This window comes from Muntiacus reevesi, chromosome 18 (assembly GCF_963930625.1).
Source record: "Muntiacus reevesi chromosome 18, mMunRee1.1, whole genome shotgun sequence".
NCBI classification, from domain to species: Eukaryota; Metazoa; Chordata; class Mammalia; order Artiodactyla; family Cervidae; genus Muntiacus; species Muntiacus reevesi.
In genome coordinates, this window is record NC_089266.1 from 21,144,567 (window position 1) to 21,162,777 (window position 18,211).

The window sequence follows — 18,211 nt, forward strand, 5'->3', positions numbered from 1 at the left end:
GACATATCTTAAAACAAAAGGAGGGAAGGACTCATTTTGAATGTGGTAGAAACCAAGAAAGACATTAGAGACGATTTTGTGTCTTGGCTGGATATTTAAGTACAAGCAAGAGTTTGCTGAGTTGACAAGGGAGGAAGCATATTTACACAAATGAGACAGCAAGGAAATGACTTAGGATATAATATTCATAACTTCTTTGAATGTTCTATGGAAGAACCACCTTCCCTGCTTACTGTGTGACTTCAGTCTATCTGAGCCATAATTACTTCATGTCAGAAGAGTTAAGAAAATTGTGTTTACCTCACAGAGTCCTTGTGAAGTGTAAACAAGATAACAATTATAGAAGACTCAGAAAATTCCTAACATGCAGTAGTCACTCAAAAATTATAACTATTAGTGTTATATTTTATAAAAAGTATATGGATTTAAATATATAATTGGTATTTTGTTTAGTAATCACACTCTAAATAGCTGTAAACCTCATGTGTGTGTCTTATTTGTCTTATTCAAGTGCCTGTGGGATAGAAAGTAAGACTTAATCCCTTAATCTTTCATTTATATCAAGGAAAAATCTCAAATATATCTTGCTAAGAGACAATACCTCATAATACAAGAAAATATATTTCAATAATACTCAGTTATACATATTCCATTGGGTATGTTGACCTACTAAAATATAGATTAAAAAAACTTATGTAATCTCTGAAGAACATGTCAATAATAATTTAATAATGTTAAAAAGGGCCCATCATGCCAAGGTGTTTTTACTATTTAGAAGTAGTGAATCACTGCAATATAACTCTTTCAAATTGAATAGATCCAATAGAGAAAACATTTTATAGACAGAATCAACAAGAAAACATTTTATAGACAGAACCAATAAAGAAAACACCTGGTGGCACCAGTGGTAAAGAACACGCTTGCCAGTGAAGGAGATGTAAGAAACATGGGTTCAATTCCTGGGTCGGGAAGATACCCTGGAGGAGGGTAGGGCAACCCACTCCAGTATTCTTGCCTAGAGAGTCTCATGGACAGAGGAGCCTGGCAGGCTAAAGTCCATAGGGTCTCAAAGAGTCAGACGTGACTGAAGCGACTTAGCACACACATAGCACAATAAAGAAAACAGGCACTTCCTTTGGGATCTTTTACACCTTAATGAACATCCGGTAGTCCAAAGGAATCAGAGTATTCTTCATTGTACACAAGTGGTTCTCTCTCCTAATCTAAGATGGGTCTTTAATCCTATTTTCCTACCAGCCTTTCATATGATTGCTCTTAACCTCTTTGACAGCAGAGGAGATTTACTCCCCATAAAATCCACTCTCAACATATTATCCTGGAGTTAAACACATAAATAAAAACTTGTGAAATCCAGCAAAGCAATGTCTTATAATGAGTCTACTTGAAGGATACATCAGATAAGGGAAGAAATATGGGTGCTGATTTACTTGGCTTTAACCAAATTAGGTAGCTCAGAATATAAGAGGAAAAGGAAATGTGCCATTTCTAAATATAGGAATATTTACCAGATAAACATAACTATATAATTTGCTAAAATGAACTGATTTTCTATTGAGATAAAAACAACAACAATAATCCTGCACATGCTCAAAGTAATCCTCAGCAGGGTATAAAAGTGACAGATGGCAAGGAGAGATCATACTCAAGAACCTCACTCACCTATTAACAACAGAACCTTCACCCTCTGACACCATGGTCAGCTCCTGTTGTGGATCCGTCTGCTCTGACGAGGGCTGTGGCCAAAGTCTCTGCCAGGAGACCTGCTGCCAGCCCAGCTGCTGCCAGACCACCTGCTGCAGGACCACCTGCTGCCGCCCCAGCTGTGGCGTGTCCAGCTGCTGCCGGCCTGTCTGCTGCCAGCCCACCTGCCCTCGTCCCACCTGCTGCATCTCTAGCTGCTGCCGCCCCTCCTGCTGTGTTTCCAGCTGTGGTTCCAGCTGCTGCAGGCCTACCTGCTGCATCTCCAGCTGCTGCAGGCCCCAGTGCTGCCAGCCTGTGTGCTGCCAGCCTACCTGCCCTCGCCCCACCTGCTGCATCTCTAGCTGCTGCTGCCCCTCCTGCTGTGGGTCCAGCTGTGGTTCCAGCTGCTGCAGGCCTACCTGCTGCATCTCCAGCTGCTGCAGGCCCCGCTGTTGCCAGTCTGTGTGCTGCCAGCCCACCTGCTCCCGCATCTCCAGCTGCTGCCGCCCAAGCTGCTGCCTGCGCCCAGTGTGCGGCCGGGTCTCCTGCCACACCACTTGCTATCGGCCCACCTGTGTCATCTCCACCTGCCCCCGCCCCGTGTGCTGTCCCTCCTCTTGCTGCTGAATCTCTGCTTTGAACACACTGCTTCCTCATTTCCTCCCTCCCCACAGTTGCAGAGCTTCTTTTTAACTTGTGGAGGGTTCAAGAGAGCTGGTTTCTTGAATTTCATAAGCAAACACCAGGCATACTGAGCCCACGTTCTAACTTCTCTCCAAACTCCCCCACTTCTAAATGTAATCACTCAGAATCTCCCAGGAAATTATATTCTCCCAACACTCCTCCCTTTTTCTTCAGCACGTCTATTTTTCATGCTTAAGGAACTTGTCTAAATCACTTGTGAGGCCACTGAATTTATCTCTCTGACATGTTTTTTGGTGATTTTCTTATGTCTTGTTATTCCCATGAACCTAAATAAATGTCCTCCTACTGGCACTGAAAATTGAATCTGATTGTTACTCTCTTTCTTTGTTTTAAGTATTTACATTTTGATCCAAAGTAATTGTATTTTGCCTGCACCTGCCAAAGAGCAGAAATTAATCAACCTTCAGTTCAGTTCAGTTCAGTTAAGTCACTCAGTTGTGTCTGAATCTTTGTGACACCATGGACTGCAGCACACCACGCCTCCCTACCCATCACCAACTCCCAGAGTTTACTCAAACTCATGTCCATTGAGTCGGTGATGCCATCCAACCATCTTATCCTCTGTCATCCCCTTCTCCTCCCACTCTCAATCTTTCTCAGCATCAGTGTCTTTTCAAATGAGTCAGTCAGCTCTTTGCATCAGGTGGCCAAAGGATTGGAATTTCAACTTCAACATCAGTCCTTCCTATGAATATTCAGGAATGATTTCCTTTAGGATGGACTGCTTGGATCTCCTTGCAGTCCAAGGGACTCTCAAAAGCCTTCTCCAACACCACAGTTCAGAAACATCAATTCTTTGGCACTCAGCTTTCTTTATAGTCCAACTCTAACATCCATACATGACTACTGGTAAAACCATAGCTTTGACTAGGTGCACTTTTGTTGAGAAAGTAATTTTCTGCTTTTTAATATGCTGTCTAGGTTGGTCATAACTATCCTTCCAAGGAGTAAGTGTCTTTTAATTTCATGGCTGCAATCACCATCTGCAGTGATTTTGGAACCCCCCCAAAATAAAGTCTGCCACTGTTTCCACTGTTTCCCCGTCTATTTGCCATGAAGTGAAAGGACTGGATGCCATGATCTTAGTTTTTTGAATGTTGAGTTTTAAGCCAACTCTTTCATTCTCCACTTTCACTTTCATCAAGAAGCTCTTTAGCTCTTCTTCACTTTCTGCCATAAGGGTGGAGTCATCTGTATATCTGAGTTTATTGATATTTCTCCCGGAAATCTTGATTCCAGGTTGTGCTTCATCCAGCCCAGCGTTTCTCATGATGTACTCTGCATATAAGTTAAATAAACAGGGTGTCAATATACAGCCTTGATGGACTCCTTTTCCTATTTGGAACTAGTCTGTTGTAATACTGGAGTGGATTGCCATTCCATTCTCCAGGGGATCTTTCTGCCTCAGGGATCAAACCCAGGTCTCCTGCATCACGGGCAGATTTTTATCTTCTGAGCTATCATGGAAGCCCGTACATATACAGTGGAGTTCTGCTTTATTCGAGTAGCTGGAATTTCAGTACATTTGATTTATTATTATTATTCAGAATATTCAGTTTACTCTGCCTTATAAAGAGGCTACCTTCAGTGCCAGGGAGGTGATATAAAGCAATGGAACAGACCTGATAACAGTCCCTAGGTATTCCTGGAGACTGTGGTTTTATGTTCAAGACCAAAAAAGGGACCTTACCAGTGCCACTTCTGCTCATGTCCCTTCCCTTTCCTTCTAGCAGTGCTAATCTCAAGAACACTTCTCAATAAACATCCTGTTCGTTAATTTTTATCTCTGGGTCTGCTTGCTAGGGGACTCAAACAGTCCTGAAAAGCTATTTGTAATTCACAACAGTTAATCTGAGAGTCGGAAAGACTGACTGAAGTGTAGTTCTCATCTTCAGTGTATAATAAGTAGGAGCTTAAACATAAACGTAGAGAACTTACAGAAATGAATCTGTAGAGAGAACTGTGAATTTTATCTAAAGTACATTTATTCTTTGCTAAGGATTTTATGTCACTTATATACAAGCATCTCCTTTAGTTAAAAATTTAAATAACACAAAAGAATGTGTTCAGAAGTGAGTTTCCTATTATTAATCTTTCCCAATTCCATTGAAAACCCTTTTTTACAAACAGAGATACATTCTTATTGAATGCATTTGTATCACATTTGTCTGTACTCACAAACCCAGCTTTAGTTGTATATTTTTTTGTTCTGATGTTTATTCAAATATTATTTTTTTGCCTTCAGAGAATGTTAATACATTCCTTCAATACCAGGTAAGGTATATTATTTGACAGATTTGTTTACATATGTTTTATATTTACTGTTGAGAACTGTAAATACATGTTTCCCATTGGATTTTATGAAGAAATCTTGCTAAGTGCATAAGAAATTTATCAGTTTTCTAAGTCAGCCAACTTCACTGTTAACAATAATACTCAGGTGATTCTGTGGGATTTTCTAGACATATAATCATGGCTGAGAATAGCCCCCAGCCTCAGGTATGCCCCAGATTCATTCCCCAGTTACCCAGGTGGTAACCGCATTATTAACCCAAACTCATGGGTTTTTCTTTCGTTCCTGCCTTCTTTCCCGCTTCCTCATGTGTACCTCCCAGAATTTCCCCCCATCCCCAAGTGAGCTACTTGCACTCACATCTTTGTCTCAGTATCTACTTTGGGTGCAATTCAAACAAAGACAATAGATGTTCAGCAAATATTTTTAGTTGATTGATATTAAACCAGTTATAGTGGTTACTTCTCACAAAAGAGAGCTAAACTGGGATGTCTGGAAGTGAAGAGAACCAGGGTCAACCTATGTGTTCACCTCCTTTCTATCATATCTGTTTCTGTCTTAATACAGCATATGTATCCATGGTGTCCTATAGGTAAGTTCCATCCTGTGGATCAAATTTGAACTTCCACAAATGTGTTTTATCAGCTGACACGTTGCTTGCCACATAAATAAATGTGGTTTTCCTCAAGTGTAACCATGATCCCTCTGTTTGGAATGTTTCTCCCACTTTTCTCCAACAGACAAAACAGACATATTTTTAAAGGACCATTACATACGTGTAAGTCATCCAAGAGCCTTCATTCACTCAACAAACATTTGTCACTAATGTGCTCTGTCTCAGTAACAAAATTAAATTTTATACTTCATGCCTTCACAGTGTCTGCATCGCAGTATGGAATGACAGAAAGTAACTGTGGTACATCAGAGAGTGCATAATTCAGAGCACAATGCAGGGACAAATTGTATTTGAACGGGGTAGTTAATCATTGGGGGGAACGCATTCAGGGGAAACCTGGGGTATTGACAGAGGAATAGTAGTTTGCAAAGATAAAGATAAAGATGAAACATTCCAGGAAGATGAAACAGCTTCAGCAAAGGCATGCAAGCTTTTTTTTCATCTCTTCCTCAGCTGCCCTAAAACAGCTTAACTTATGTTTAATCTTATACAAGTTTTTTTTTCTTCTTTCCTCAACGGTTCTATGCTTCCTTGGCCTATTGCTTAAAGAAGTATTAAGAATATACACTGTATTATATGCTGTATTAAAGACTGAAAACAAATATAAGATATTCAGCACAATGCTCAGTGAACTCAGCACAGTGCCTAGTGAATTTAGCATAATGCATAGTAAATACTACAAATGATAAATATCATTATACCTCACCTTTTATTGAAGATGTGTGGAACATATCCATGTACTATATATGCTGATTCTAGTTATTTAGTTAAAAATAACATATGAAGCTCAGTCTGGTGCTCTATGACAACCTAGAGGGGTGGGATGGGATTGGGGTGGAGGGCAGATCAGATGGAGGGCGCATATATATACTTATGACTGAATCATATTGTTGAACTGCAGAAAGTTATACAACCTTGTAAAGGAATTATCTTCCAATTAAAAATTAAGACTTAAAAAATAACTGTCATTCTCTTGAAAATCAAAGTCGCTCACTCATGTTCAGCTCTTTGCAACCCCATGGACTATACACTCTAGGTCAGAATACTGGAATGGGTAGTGGTTCCCGTTTTCAGGGGATCTTCCCAAACCAAGGATCAATCCCAGGTCTCCAACATTGTAGGCAGATTCTTTACCAGCTGAGCTATCAGGGAAGCCCTTCTTTTAGCTATTGTCAAACTGTTTCTTATGCATGTGTCTCATTCAAGTATCTACAGGAAAAAGATGAGGAGTTATCTGTCAAGTTCTCTTACTACCCAACAGAATGTCTTGGATCCATATTTTTGAAAACTTAATAATTCCAAACATGTTTATATATAATGAATGCTTTTGTAATGAAATATCCTGTGCACAAGTCTGACAAAGATAAATCAAAACATCCCATTCATGTTGGGATGAACACAGGAAAAATGTGTTTCTTCTACTTAAAAACTGTGACTATTGTTAAGTGCTTCTGACAATAGAGCCCAAACAGACACAGAATTTGAAACTTCCTTGTGGTCTAACAATCTTCCTGACCATCAAGATGCCTACAGAGTATCACAATCATCCATATTATTTGTGGGACAACCTCCCCACAAACATCTTTCTTTCTATTTCCTTGCCAGTGCTTCACCTTATCAGCACATGTTCCCCTCACCCTTGACACCAAAATATACATGAGCCGTATAAGAAACTTTTTCTCTCTGATGTTCAGACAGCAGTGATAGGAGAGAATATCACATTCAAAAAAAATGTTAGAGTCATATGATTAATGCTTTGTTAAGACATTGAACACACCAGGAGCAAAAGTGACACCCACGAAAGAAGAATTGGGATATGGCTATCAATTGGACACACACGAGCATATCAGGAAAAGGAAAAGTGTTATTTTCTCCAATTTGTAATATTGCATGATAAACATAAAATTATGTAATTAAATGATCAATTATCCTAAGAGGGTAAACAATAACAAGGAAATAACGATGTTATGATAGCAGCCCTTCAGCAGGGTATAAAGGGGGCTGTAGGCCAAGGAGACACTCAAACTCAAGAAACTCACTGAGAACCTCCACCCTCTGACACCATGGTCAACTCCTGTTGTGGCTCCGTCTGCTCTGACCAGAGCTGTGGCCGAAGTCTCTGCCAGGAGACCTGCTGCCAGCCCAGCTGCTGCCAGACCACCTGCTGCAGGACCACCTGCTGCCGCCCCAGCTGTGGTGTGTCCAGCTGCTGCCGGCCGGTCTGCTGCCAGCCCCCCTGCCCTCGCCCCACCTGCTGCATCTCTAGCTGCTGCCGCCCCTCCTGCTGTGGGTCCAGCTGCTGCAGGCCTACTTACTGCATCTCCAGCTGCTGCAGGCCTACCTGCTGCATCTCCAGCTGCTGCAGGCCCCAGTGCTGCCAGCCTGTCTGCTGCCAGCCTACCTGCTCTCGCCCCACCTGCTGCATCTCTAGCTGCTACCGCCCCTCCTGCTGTGGGTCCAGCTGTGGTTCCAGCTGCTGCAGGCCTACTTGCTGCATCTCCAGCTGCTGCCAGCCCCAGTGCTGCCAGCCGGTCTGCTGCCAGCCCACCTGCTCCCGCATCTCCAGCTGCTGCCGCCCGAGCTGCTGCCTGCGCCCAGTGTGCGGCCGGGTCTCCTGCCACACCACTTGCTATCGGCCCACCTGTGTCATCTCCACCTGCCCCCGCCCCGTGTGCTGTCCCTCCTCTTGCTGCTGAATCTCTGCTTTGAACACACTGCTTCCTCATTTCCTCCCTCCCCACAGTTGGAGAGTTACTTTTTAACATGTGGAGGGTTCAAGAGAACTGCTCTCTTGCATTTCATAAGCAAACACCAGACATCCAAACCCACGTTCTAACTTCTCTCCAAACTCCCTCCCTTCTAAATGAGATCACTCAGAATCTCCCAGGAAATTACATTCTCTCAACACCCTTCCCTTTTTCTTCAGCACATCACTTCTGGGGTCACTGATTTCTATCTCTCTGACATAGAATTCCAGTGAAGACTTTTTGAGTACTCTTTGTTAAAGATTTTCTTATGTCTTCTTATTTCCTTGAACCAAAATAAATGTCCTCCTCCTTGCACTGAGAATTGAATCTGATTGTTACTCTTTTTTTTTTTTTAAGGATTTACATTTCGATCAAGTAATTCAATTTTGCCTGCACCTGCCAAACAGCACTAATTAATCAACTTTAAAGAGAGGTCACATGACATTGATCACTGAATACTTGTGTCTAGAAAACAGATAATCATTTTCTAGTCGTTAATGGGGAAAGTAGTGAAACTGAAGTGGAGCATCTATGAATATAATAACAGGAGGAAAGTGTTGAAAATATTTAACACAATTCATGATTTTAAGAACACCACCTTTCAGGGTTTTTTCACCTATAAAAGCAGTGGATAGATAGTTTAGCAAAGTCTATGTATTTTCTGCTTCGGGTCACATGCCATGAGTCCTTCATTCACATACACAGTGAAAATGTTAGTCACTCAGCTGTGTCCAACTCTTTGTGATCCCATGGATTGTAGCCCACCAGGTTGCTCTGTCCATGGAATTCTGCAGGCAAGAATACTGGAGTGGGTTGCCATTCCATTCTCCAGGGATCTTCTGCCCAAAGGACCAAACCCAGGTCCCCTGCATTGTGGGGAGATTCTTGATCTTCTGAGTCACCATCGAAGTCCCTACATATACATTGAAGTTCTGCTTTATTCTGGTAGCCAGAGTTTCAGTACATTTCATTTAATATTATTATTCTTCAGAATATTCAGTTTATTCTTTCTTATAGAGGGGCTACCTTCAGTGCCAGGCAGGTGATATAAATGATTGAAACAGACCTGTGACAGTTCCTAGGTATTCCTAGAGACTGTGATTTTATGTTCAAGACAAAAAGGGACCTTTCTAGTGCCATGTTTAGATGTCCACTGAAACTCTATCCTAGCTTGATTTCTCCAACTGTCCACTTCTGCTCACTTCCTTTCCCTTCCCTTTTAGATGCACTAATGCCAAGAGCACTTCTCAATAAACACCCTGTTTGCTAATTTTCAACTCTGGATCTGCTTCCTAGGGAACTCAAACAGTCCCTAAAAGCAATTTGTAAATCACAACAGTTAATCTGAGAGCTGGAAAGACTGCCTATAATGTAGTTTTCATCTTTTAGTGTAAAATAAGTAGGAACTTAAACATAAATGTAGAAAACTTATGGAAATGAATCTGTAGAGAGAACTGTGAATTTTATATAAAGTACTTTTATTCTTTTCTAAGGATTTTATGTCACTTATACACAAACACATGCTTTTTTAAAAAATCTAAATAACACAAAAGAATGTGGTCAAAAGTGAGCTTCCTATCAATAGTCTTTGCCAGTCCCATTCAAAACCCATTTTTACAGAGATACATTCTTACTGAGTGCATTTGTGTGATATTTATGTGTTTATTCACTAAACCAGCTTTTGTTGAGCATTATTTTGTTCTGATGTTTATTCAAATAATAATTTTTGGCTTTCAGGCAATGTTAATACATTCCTCCAATATCAGGTAAGTATATTATTTGACAGATTTGTTTATGTATTTTCTCTATTTCTTGTTAAGGACTGTGATTACATGTTTCCCATTACATTTTATGAAGAAATATTGCTAAGTGCATAGGAAATCCATCAGTTTTCTAAGCCAGCCAACTTCACAGTTAACAATAATATTCAGTTGATTCTGTGGATTTTCTAGACATACAATCATGGTGGCTAATATCGCCCAGCCTCAAGTATGTCCCCATATTCATTCCTCAGATACTCAGGTAGTAACTGCATAATTAACTCAGACTTTAGGGATTTTCTTTCATTGCTGCCTTGTTTTCCCACTTCCTCATGTGTACTTCCCAGAATACCCCTCCCCCAAAGTGAACTATTTGCACTCACATCTTTGTCTCAATATCTACTTTGGGTGCAATTCAAACAAAGAGAATGGATGTTCAATCAATATTTTTAGCTGATTAACATTAAACCAGTGATGGTGGTTACTTCTCACAAAAGAGAGCTAACTTGGGATATCCAGAAATGAAGAGAACCATCTCACACTTGTGTTCACCTCTTTTCTATCATATTTATTTCTATGTTTATAAAGTAAATGTGTCCATGTCATCCTATAAGTAAATTCCATTCTATGCATCAAATTTGAACTTCCACAAACGTGTTATTATCAGGTGACATGTTGCTTGCCACATAAACAAATGTGGTTTTCCTCAAGCATAACCATGATCCCTTTGTTTGGAATGTTTCCCCCACTTTTCTCCACCAGGCAAAACTGGCATATTTTTTAAAGGACCACTACATACCCATAAGTCATCCAAGAGTCTTCATTCACTCGACAAACATTTGTCACTAATGTGCTCTGTCTCAGTAACAAAATTAAACTGTATAGTTCACGCCTTCATGGTGTCTACAACACAGTAGTGGAATGACAGAAAGTAACTGTGATACAGCAGAGTGCAAAATTCAGAGCACAACACAGGGACAGATTGTATTGGTACAGGGTAGTTAATCATTGTGGGGAAGCATTAATGGAAAACCTGGGGTTTCCCATTGAGAGAGCAGTAGGAGTTTGCAGAGATAACGACAAAGATGAAACATTCCAGGAAGATGAAACAGCTTCAGCAAAGGCACGCAAGCTTCATTTTTTCACCTCTTCCTCAGCTGTCCTAAAAGAGCTTAACTTATGTTTAATCTTACACAAGTCTTCTTTCTTTTTCCTCTTAACCTTTCTATGCTTCTTTCCCGATTACTTAAAGAAATAGTAAGAATACAAACTATATTATATGCTGTATTAAAGATTCAAAACAAATATAAGATATTCAGCACAATGCTTAGTGAACTCAGCACAGTGCCTAGTAAATTTAACATAATGTACAGTAAATACTCTACGAATGATAAATATCATTATCCCTCACTTTTATTGAAGACGTATGGAACTTGTCCACATACTGTATATGTTGATTTCAGTTCTTCAGTTAAAAATAACATAGGAAGCTCAGCCTGGTGCTCTATGACAACCTAGAGGGGTGGGATGGAATTGGGGTGAGAGGGCGGATCAGAAGGAGGGGACATATATATAATTACGGCTCAATCACATTGTTGTACTGCAGAAACCTACACAACCTTAAAAAGGAATTATTCTCCATTTAAAAATAAAGACTTAAAAAAATAACTGTCATTCTTTTGAAAATGAAAGTCCCTCAGTTGAGTCCAGCTCTTTGTGACCCTATAGACTATACAGTCCATGGAATTCTCAAGGAGAGAATACTGGAATGAGTAGCCATTTCCTTCTCCAGGGAATCTTCCCAACCCAGAGATGGAATCCAGGTCTTCCGCATTGCAGGCGGATTCTTTTCCAGCTGAGCTATCAGGGAAGCCCTTCTTTTAGCATTTGCCAAACTGTTTCCTATGCATGTGTCTCATTCAAGTATCTACAGGAAAGGATGAGGAGTTGTCTGTCAAGTTCCTTTGCTACCCAACAGAATGTCTTGGATCCATATTATTGAGGACTTAATAGTTTCAAACATGTTTGTAATTAACAAATGCTTTTGTAATGAAATATCCTATGTACAGGCTTGACAACTAAAAGATAAATCAAAATATCCCATTCTTGCTGCCTAGCCTGGGAGACATATAGCAAAAATACATTTCTTCTATTTAAAGGTTGTGAGTATTGCTAAGTGCTTGAGACAGTGGAGTGAAATCAAGCACAGAATTTGAAAGTTTCTTGTGGTCTACTTATCTTCCTGACCATCCAAAATGCCCACATAGGATATCAATAATCCATATTATTTGTGGGACATCACCCCTCCAAACATCTTTTTTTCTAATTCGTTTCCAGTGTTTCACCTGACCACCACTTGTTACCCTCACCCTTGACAAGAAAATATACATGAGCCGTATAAGAAATTTTTCTCTCTGTAGTTCAGAGAGCAGTGAGAGGAGAGAATATCACATTCTAAAAAAAAAGAGTTAGAGTCATATGACTAATGCTTTGAAAGACATTGAACCCACCAGGAGCAACAGTGACACCCACTATGGAAGAACGGAGACAGGACTTTCAACTGGGGCAGGAGCATACCAGGAAAAGGAAAAGAATTTTCTCCACTTTCAAATACTGAATGATAAACAAACAATTATGTAATTAAAAGATCAATTTTCCTAACAGGGTAAACAATAACAAGGAAATAATGATATAATGGTAGCCACTCTTCAGCAGTATATAAGGGGGCTGCAGGCCAAGAAGACTCTCAGATTCAAGAAACTCACTTTCCTAGAAACTCACCCAGACCTCTACCCTCTGATACCATGGTCAGCTCCTGTTGTGGCTCCGTCTGCTCTGACCAGAGCTGTGGCCGAAGTCTCTGCCAGGAGACCTGCTGCCAGCCCAGCTGCTGCCAGACCACCTGCTGCAGGACCACCTGCTGCCGCCCCAGCTGTGGTGTGTCCAGCTGCTGCCAGCCAGTCTGCTGCCAGCCCACCTGCCCTCGCCCCACCTGCTGCATCTCCAGCTGCTGCCGCCCCTCTTGCTGTGGGTCCAGCTGTGGTTCCAGCTGCTGCAGGCCTACTTGCTGCATCTCCAGCTGCTGCAGGCCTACTTGCTGCATCTCCAGCTGCTGCCAGCCCCAGTGCTGCCAGCCGGTCTGCTGCCAGCCCACCTGCTCTTGCCCCACCTGCTGCATCTCTAGCTGCTGCCGCCCCTCCTGCTGTGTTTCCAGCTGTGGTTCCAGCTGCTGCAGGCCTACTTGCAGCATCTCCAGCTGCTGCAGGCCCCAGTGCTGCCAGCCTGTGTGCTGCCAGCCCACCTGCCCTCGTTCCACCTGCTGCATTTCTAGCTGCTGCCGCCCCTCCTGCTGTGGGTCCAGCTGTGGCTCCAGCTGCTGCAGACCTACTTGCTGCATCTCCAGCTGCTGCAGGCCCCGCTGTTGCCAGTCTGTGTGCTGCCAGCCCACCTGCTCCCGCATCTCCAGCTGCTGCCGCCCGAGCTGCTGCCTGCGCCCAGTGTGCGGCCGGGTCTCCTGCCACACCACTTGCTATCGGCCCACCTGTGTCATCTCCACCTGCCCCCGCCCCGTGTGCTGTCCCTCCTCTTGCTGCTGAATCTCTGCTTTGAACACACTGCTTCCTCATTTCCTCCCTCCCCACAGTTGCAGAGCTTCTTTTTAAAATGTGGAGGGTTCAAGAGAACCGGTCCATTGAATTTCATAAGCAAACACCAGACACACTGAGCCCTCAATCTAACTTCTCTCCAAACTCCCTCTCTTCTAAATGAAATCTCTCAGAATCTACCCCAAAATTACAATCTCCCAACACTCTTCCCTACTTCTTCAGGACATCGGTTTTTCGTACTTAAGGAATTTATCTCCATCACTAGTGAGACCACTTGATTTTTATCTCTCTGATACGGAAATCCAATGAAGATTTTTTTGCTGTACTCTTTGGTAAAGATTTTGTTATGTCTCGTTATTTCCATGAACCTAAATAAACGTCTTTCTACTGGCACTGAAAATTGAATCTGATTGTTATTCTCTTTCTTTTTTTGAAAGATTTACATATTGATCCAAAGTAATTCAATTTTGCCTGCACCTGCCAAACAGCACACATTAATCGACCTTCAATAGAGGTCAGAAGACATTGATCACTGCCTAGTCATGTCTAGAAAATAGATAAATTAGTCATTTTCTAGTCCTTATGGGGGAAGAGAGTGAAACTGAACTGATAGGGCATCTATGAATATAATAACAGGAGAAAAGATTTGGAAAGATTTAACACAATTCATGATTTTTAACAACACCACCTTTCAGGATTTTTTTCACCTATAAAATCATCACATAGTTTAGTAATGTCTTGCCAAGAGAATGCACTGGTCATAGCAAACACCCTCCTCCAACAACACAACAGCAGACTCTACACATGGACATCAGATGGTCAACACCAAAATCAGATTGATTATATTCTTTGCAGTCAAAGAAGAAGTTCTATACAGTCAGCAAAAACAAGACCAGGAGCTGACTGTGGCTCAGACCATGAACTCCTTATTGCCAAATTCAGACTTAAACTGAAGAAAGTAATGATAACCACTAGACCATTCAGGTATGACATAAATCAAATCCCTTATGACTATACCATGGAAGTGAGAAATAGATTTAAGGGACTAGATCTGATAGACAGAGAGTCTGATGAACTATGGATGGAGGTTCATGACATTGTACAGGATACAGGGATCAAGACCATCCCATGGAAAAGAAATGCAAAAAGGCAAAATGGTTGTCTAAGGAGGTGTTACAAATAGCTGTGAATCAAAAAGAAGTGAAAAGAATAGGAGAAAAGGAAAGATATTCCCATTTGAATGCAGAGTTCCAAAGAATAGCAAGGAGAGATAAGAAAGCCTTCCTCAGCTATCAGTGCAAAGAAATAGAGGAAAACAACAGAGTGGGAAAGACTAGAGATCTCTTCAAGAAAATTAGAGATATCAAGGGAACATTTCACGCAAAGGTGGGTTAGATAAAGGACAGAAATGGTATGGACCCAACAGAAGCAGAAGATATTAAGAAGAGGTGGCAAGAATACACAGAAGAACTGTACAAGAAAGATCTTCATGACCCAGATAATCACAATGGTGTGATCACTCACTTAGAGCCAGACATCCTGGAATGTGAAGTCAAGTGGGCCTTAGAACACATCACTACGAACAAAGCCAGTGGATGCGACGGAAATCCAGTTGAGCTATTTCAAATCCTGAAAGATGATGCTGTGAAAGTGCTGCATTCAATATGCCAGCAAATTTGGAAAACTCAACAATGGCCACAGGACTGGAAAAGGTCAGTTTTCATTCCAACCCCTAAGAAAGGCAATGCCAAAGAATGCTCAAACTACTGCACAATTGCACTCATCTCACACGCTAGTAAAGAAATGCTCAAAATTCTCCAAGCCAGGCTTCAGCAATACATGAAATGAGAACTTCCAGATGTTCAAGCTGGTTTTAGAAAAGGCAGAGGAACCAGAGATCAAATTGCCAATATCCAGTGGATCATCGAAAAAGCAAGAGAGTTCCAGAAAAACATCTATTTCTGCTTTATTGACTACTTGAAAACCTTCGACTGTGTGGATCACAATAAACTGTGGAAAATTCTGAAAGAGATGGGAATACCAGACCACCTGACCTGCCTCTTGAGAAACCTGTATGCAAGTCAGGAAGCAACAGTTAGAACTGGACATGGAACAACAGACTGGTTCCAAATAGGAAAAGAAGTATGCCAAGGCTGTATATTGTCACCCTGCTTATTTATCTTATATGCAGAGTACATCATGAGAAACGCTGGGCTGGATGAAGCACAAGCGGAAATCGAGATTGCCAGGAGGAGTATCAATAACCTCAGATATGCAGATGACACCACCCTTATGACAGAGAGTGAAGAGGAACTAAAAATCCTCCTGATGAAAGTGAAAGAGGAGAGTGAAAAAGTTGGCTTAAAGCTTAACATTCAGAAAACTAAGATAATGGCATCTGGTTCCATCACCTCATGGGAAATAAATGAGGGAACAGTGGAAACAGTGTCAGACTTTATTTTGGAGTGCTCCAAAATCACTGAAGATGATGATTGCAGCCATGAAGTTAAAAGATGCTTACTTCTTGGAAGGAAAGCTACGACCAAACTTGATAGCATATTTAAAAGCAGAGACATTACTTTGCCAACCAAGGTCCATCTAGTCAAGGCTATGGTTTTTCCAGTGGTCATGTTTGGATGTGAGAGTTGGACTGTGAAGAAACCTGAGAACTGAAAAATTGATTCTTTTGAAAAATGGTGCTGGAGAAGACTCTTGAAAGTCCCTTGGACTGCAGGTAGATCCAACCAGTCCATCCTGAAGGAGATCAGTCCTGGGAGTTCATTGGAAGGACTGATGCTGAAGCTGAAACTCCAGTACTTTGGCCACCTCATGCAAAGAGTTGATTCATTGGAAAAGACCCTGATGCTGGGAGGGATTGGGGGCAGGAGGAGAAGGGGACTACAGAGGATGAGATGGCTGGATGGCATCACTGACTCAGTGGACATGAGTTTGAGTAAACTCTGGGAGTTGGTGATGAACAGGGAGGCCTGGCGTGCTGCGATTCATGGGATCACAAAGAGTCAGACACGACTGAGCGACTGAACTGAACTGATGCATTTTCTACTTAGGGTCACATGCAATGAATGAGTCCTCCATCCACATACACAGTGAAAATGTTAGTCACTCAACCGTATCCAATTCTTTGTGACCCCATAGATTGTAGCCCACCACGTTCCTCTGTCCACGAAATTCTGCCGGCAAGAATACTGGAGTGGGTTGCCATTCTGTTCTCTGGGGATTTTCTGCCCCAAGGACCAAACCCGGGTCTCCTGTATTGCAGGCAGATTCTTTATCTTCTGAGCCCCCATGGAAGCCCCTACATATTCACTGGAGTTCTGCTTTCTTCTTGTAGCCAGAACTTCAGTAGATTTGGTTTGTTATTATTCTTCAGAATATTCAGTTTATTCTGCCTTATAGTGGGGCTGCCTTCAGTGCCAGGCAGGTGATATAAATGATTGAAACAGACCTGGTAACGGTCCCTAGGTTTTGCTGGTGACTGTGATTTTATGTCCAAGAGTAAAAAGGGAGCTTTCCAGTGCCATGCTTAGGTGTCCACTGAAACTCTATCCCAGCTTGATTTCTCCAACTGTCCACTTCTGCTCACTTCTCTTCCCTTTCCTTCTAGAAGTGCTAATCCAAGAACACTTCTCAAGAAACATCCTGTTTGCTAATTTTCATCTCTGGGTCTGCTTCCTAGGGGACTCAAACAGTTCCCAAAAGCAATATGTAATTCATAACAGTTAATCTGAGAGCTGGAAAGACTGATTGAAATATAGTTTTCATCTTTTAGTGTATAGTAAGTAGGAGCTTAAACACAAACGTGGTAAACTTATGGAACTGAATCTGTATAGAGAACTGTGAATTTTATCTAAAGTACATTTATTCTTTTCTAAGGATTTTATGTCACTTATACACCAATATCTGCTTTAGCTAAAATTTTAAATAACACAAAAGAATGTGTTCAGAAGTGAGTTTCCTGTTATTAGTCTTTGCCAATCCTATTCAAAACCTATTTTCACAGAGAATCATTCTTACTGAATGCATTTGTATGACATTTATGTCTTTATTCATTAACCCAGCTTTAGTTGTACATTTTTTTGTTCTGATGTTTATTCAAATATTATTTTTTAACCTTCTTGAAATGTGAATACATTCCTCCAATAAGTATATATATATATACCAGATAAGTATATTATTTCACAGATTTGTTTACATATTTTTATATTTATTGCTCAGATCTGTGAATTCATTTTTCCCATTACATTTTATGAAGAAATCTTTCTAAGTGCATAGGAAATCCACCAGTTATCTATATCAGCCAAATACACTGTTAACAATAATATTCAGGTGATTCTGCAGGATTTCCTGACATACAATCATGGTGACTAAGAGCCCCAGCCTCAGGACGTCCTCAGATTCATTCCCCAGTTACCCACAGTGGTAACCACATTATTAACTTAGATGTTTAGGTTTTTCCTTCTTTCCTGCCTTCGTTTCCACTTCTTCATCTGTACTTTCCAGAATCGCTCTGCAAAGTGAACGACTTGCACTTACATTTTTGTCTCAATATCAACTTTGGGTGAAATTCAATCAAAGACAATAGATGTTCAGCAAATATTTTTAGCTGATTGATATTAAACCAGTGATGGTGGTTAATTCTCACAAAAGAGATCTAAATTGTGATATCTGGAAGTGCAGAGAACCAGTGTCAACACTTGTGTTCA

The 18,211-nt window shown here is 41.2% G+C and overlaps 3 protein-coding genes across 10 annotated transcripts; all 3 read left to right on the forward strand.

Annotated features, from left to right (window-relative positions):
* The first annotated feature begins 1,713 nt into the window (after positions 1 to 1,713).
* LOC136149546 (keratin-associated protein 4-7-like) lies at positions 1,714 to 2,328 on the forward strand. Of its 2 annotated transcripts, XM_065909900.1 has the most exons (2): positions 1,714 to 1,850; positions 1,968 to 2,328. In XM_065909900.1, the coding sequence occupies exons 1-2, from the start codon at positions 1,714 to 1,716 to the stop codon at positions 2,326 to 2,328; spliced, it is 498 nt and encodes a 165-aa protein (XP_065765972.1). The 2 variants fall into 2 exon arrangements, with proteins under 2 accessions (XP_065765972.1, XP_065765971.1); XM_065909899.1 differs by having other exon boundaries at positions 1,714 to 2,328.
* Positions 2,329 to 7,438: 5,110 nt separating this feature from the next.
* Positions 7,439 to 8,071, forward strand: LOC136149541 (keratin-associated protein 4-7-like). Of its 2 annotated transcripts, XM_065909892.1 has the most exons (2): positions 7,439 to 7,575; positions 7,711 to 8,071. In XM_065909892.1, exons 1-2 carry the CDS (start codon positions 7,439 to 7,441, stop codon positions 8,069 to 8,071), a joined length of 498 nt encoding a protein of 165 aa, XP_065765964.1. The 2 variants fall into 2 exon arrangements, with proteins under 2 accessions (XP_065765964.1, XP_065765963.1); XM_065909891.1 differs by having other exon boundaries at positions 7,439 to 8,071.
* Positions 8,072 to 12,686: 4,615 nt separating this feature from the next.
* Positions 12,687 to 13,478, forward strand: LOC136149182 (keratin-associated protein 4-7-like). Of its 6 annotated transcripts, none has more exons than XM_065909221.1 (3): positions 12,687 to 13,000; positions 13,118 to 13,237; positions 13,349 to 13,478. In XM_065909221.1, exons 1-3 carry the CDS (start codon positions 12,687 to 12,689, stop codon positions 13,476 to 13,478), a joined length of 564 nt encoding a protein of 187 aa, XP_065765293.1. The 6 variants fall into 6 exon arrangements, with proteins under 6 accessions (XP_065765293.1, XP_065765292.1, XP_065765290.1 ...); XM_065909220.1 differs by having other exon boundaries at positions 12,687 to 12,853; positions 12,941 to 13,237; XM_065909218.1 differs by having other exon boundaries at positions 12,687 to 13,237.
* The last annotated feature ends 4,733 nt before the right edge of the window (positions 13,479 to 18,211 follow it).

What these genes read in the sequence shown, in the direction of transcription:
- LOC136149546 (XM_065909899.1), top strand. Translation starts at nt 1,714, where the DNA reads ATGGTCAGCTCCTGTTGTGGATCCGTCTGCTCTGACGAGGGCTGTGGC.
- LOC136149541 (XM_065909891.1), top strand. Translation starts at nt 7,439, where the DNA reads ATGGTCAACTCCTGTTGTGGCTCCGTCTGCTCTGACCAGAGCTGTGGC.
- LOC136149182 (XM_065909217.1), top strand. Translation starts at nt 12,687, where the DNA reads ATGGTCAGCTCCTGTTGTGGCTCCGTCTGCTCTGACCAGAGCTGTGGC.